At 38.3% G+C, this 3,321-nt stretch overlaps 1 protein-coding gene across 1 annotated transcript; it reads right to left on the reverse strand.

Moving 5' to 3' along the window:
• Nucleotides 1-1,233: 1,233 nt before the first annotated feature.
• Nucleotides 1,234-2,711, reverse strand: LOC145910571 (putative RNA-binding protein Luc7-like 2). The gene has a single exon (XM_082997748.1). The coding sequence runs from the start codon at nt 2,668-2,670 to the stop codon at nt 1,732-1,734; it is 939 nt and encodes a 312-aa protein (XP_082853874.1). The 5' UTR covers nt 2,671-2,711; the 3' UTR covers nt 1,234-1,731.
• Between the last annotated feature and the right edge of the window lie 610 nt (nt 2,712-3,321).

The raw sequence follows: 3,321 nt of genomic DNA on the forward strand, positions 1-3,321 counted from the left end.
AGGATCCCAAAATCGATCAACTAACATTTGCGCCATTCACGAAGAACGACGGTAACACCTTCGGCATCGTAACGCTATTAAGCGGACGATTGTTCAGTATTCGTTCCACGTTACTCAGCAAGATCCCCAATGCATCGGTCATCGGTGCCTCCAAGGCAAAGCAGTATCCAGCAAACTGATCGAATGATTCTTTCCCATACTCCTTGATAAAACGCCAATTCATCCCAACTTGAATGAGTATTATGTTGATTGCATTGACTGATTTAATCCCGAAATTCCCGCACAGCGCCGACGAAATTCGTTCCTATATCGTTGAACACACAAAAAAACGAAGGTGTTTGGTAAGTTTTAGCGCCTTTCAATTTGCACAACATGCATTGCCCCAAAACACCTCTCACCGCGAATGTCCTTTCATTGAAATACTTGAGTCGCAAAGAAGCTAAGAACATGTAGCACCCCACTACGTTTTTCTCAAATGCATTGATATTGATTCTGCACAGGCCAAAAGCATGGATTTATTTTGAGTGCAATCACCGCTTACAGCACTTTTCACACCCTTTCAATCGGTGTCTCTTGTGGTCATTGCAAAAAATCATATTACCTACACTGGAAAGGGATTTTATCCGGGAGAGATTTTCAGGATTAATGTTCTTTTTTGGGGGCGCAATATTCACAATGGGTGTCAAACACGCAACAGTACTTCAGAGTAGAGTTCCGCAAAGGCCTTTTGTCGCGAACCCCTAAACATTCCAAATGTCTCGCGACCCTAACAGACAGTTGTACTACCAAACATTTCTGCTTTCGGCGAACTCAACACAACATAACTGTGACTTAATAATCGAACATTAGTGAAATTAAATGTTAGGTTTGCATGACCACAAAATAACATAATGCAAACAAACATGCATTTTACCGACCATCATTAGCGGATCCCTGTACAATTCTAATTTTACTTACCCTGATACCCCTGAACCAATGACTTCAGGATAACCTTCCTGTTCTATTCCTTTTTGTCTGTATATTGATGCCATCTGCTACGTACATATAAGTAGGCAGTTCGACAGTAATTATACTGCCTTTTTAACGGATGAAAACTTCCATCCAAAATTCTGTGTAAATTGTTTATATCAGGACTTTTCCTTTAAGTTGTGTAAGTTATTACACACATATCCCCTTTCCAAAAAAATGTGAAAATATTTTTTAAAGCCACTCTACATGGAGTTTTCAGGATCAAATTTTATGCATTTACATACGAACAGACCCCAAGTTTACAGTATTTGGTGCCTAAAACATTCTTAGATCTGGTCTAGTACCTGAGCATTTCACTTAGATAGTAAGTTTCTGTTTGCATTACCATGTAAAAACAGCAATAATTGTGTAACAAGTTTTTTAAATAATAATGGGACCAATAAACCTTAACATTAATGGCCAACAACAGCCATTTCTTATTATGCTCTTTGAATGAAATATAAATGTGATTTTTCTTTAGATAGAAAGTATTCCCTCTATTGCAATATGCTAGCAGTGATTAGGTTTACACCTTAATATGCTATTCATCCCAAACTGTATATTTACAGGTATCATTTCAGAGTTTTGTTGCTAATTATCATGTTCAAGCTAAACACATGTAAAGACAGTAATACACGGTAGTCCTTTAATCCATGGTTGTTCTGGGGGAAATTATTACATTGGTCATATTGTTGGTTCTTAAAAAATTAGGCCAACACTTGCCTAACTGCGTGATCGGAATCGACTGCTGCTGGAAGCCAGTGATCTAGAGCTTTTGTCTCTGGATCGTTGTGTAGGTTTTATCTCATGCATACGGTTGTAGCTTTTATAACGCTGATTTGACTTCGGAGAAGGGCTTCTATGTCTGTGTGCATGCGTTGAGCGACTTTTCTGCTCTACCCGATTTCGTTGCTCCTTGGGTTTTAACTCACTTTTTTTCATCTCGTCGTACAACTTTTTTTTTATGCCAACTTGTGATTTTAGTCTGTCTAGATGTTCTCTTATTTCAATAAACCCAGCATGTAGTTTTCCTCCAAAATGGTCAGCTAGTCGGCAGTCATTATCATGCAGTCCCAAGTATGCAGAACACACATCACAGACTCGTAGCTTTTGTTGCTGATACGTTGATGCAGGCATGGAGTTTCTGTAGGCCTCTTCAGCTTCCGTTTTCAGTTTTTTCACTTTTTCTACTTCTTCTAGTACTAACTTAGATTCATCTATTTTTCCATCCATTCCCAACTCTTCAGCTTTTACCAATAATTTCCCTATTTGTTCATTTAAATCATGTACAGTATTTGCTTTACTTTGCACTTCAGCACTGACTTCTGCTTGCTGTTCAGCCAGCCTTTTTTTTGAAGCCAAAATCTTTTGATCAGTTTCAGCAATAAAAGCTTGCACATGGTCAAAGGCATCAAAGTCAAAAAAATAGTCATGAGATTTAGATGCCATTTCATAATCAGCCTTTAGGGCCAAATCATGAAGTTTTCTGCATTCTCCAATATCAGCTCTTGTTCCTGACAAAATATTGTTAGGACAACAACCAAGCAGAAACGATCTACAAACACGTACATCATCAAATTTGACTAATGATGTTGTTCCACCATCTCTTTGAGTTCCCATCAGCTGATCAAGCATAGCCCTCATTTGTGATTGGGCTGACATATCAACAATTTAGTATTCACGGGTCTAGTGTACAATTGTACGTACCTATGTTATAAAAATCGGGGAAACCCCAAATTACGTCACAATGAATATGGGGTCAAGTTATGACGTCACAAAATTACGTCACTTTAACATCACTAACCGAAGATATGCAACGACGTAATTTCTCGCATACACGCACATACGAAGTTCTTCTACTACTACTACTGTCATTCTAGCACTATTGTCATTCTGGCAGAATCCAAAATATATTTTTGGAAAGATGCGTTACGCATCATTGAACATCATTTCACAACGCGGTTTACACAATACAATTGAGTTTCATCTTGGGTTTATATCAAAGTGGATACATTATTTGGCAAAATATTTCATTTGAAAACTATTTCGCATTAATACTACCACGGAAGTGCCAAGTATTCCATCAGAATGATCTGAAACGCAGGTCTTTTAAGGCTTTTTGCTTTGCCGGTGATGTCACTTTCAATCAAGTGCCAAAGCACTTTCCGCCACCTAGAATTTTTTTAAATCTCTGTATCTGTCAAGGATTGGCTGCTAAATAGCGTGAAAGCAATGAAAATCGGTAGAAGTCCCACGTATTCCGTCAGAATGACCTGAAACGCGGGTCTTTTAAGGCTTTCTGTTTTGTCGGTG

This window comes from Ascidia mentula, chromosome 8 (genome assembly GCF_947561715.1).
Source record: "Ascidia mentula chromosome 8, kaAscMent1.1, whole genome shotgun sequence".
Taxonomy (NCBI): Eukaryota; Metazoa; Chordata; class Ascidiacea; order Phlebobranchia; family Ascidiidae; genus Ascidia; species Ascidia mentula.

What these genes read in the sequence shown, in the direction of transcription:
- LOC145910571 (XM_082997748.1), bottom strand. Translation starts at nt 2,670, where the DNA reads ATGTCAGCCCAATCACAAATGAGGGCTATGCTTGATCAGCTGATGGGA.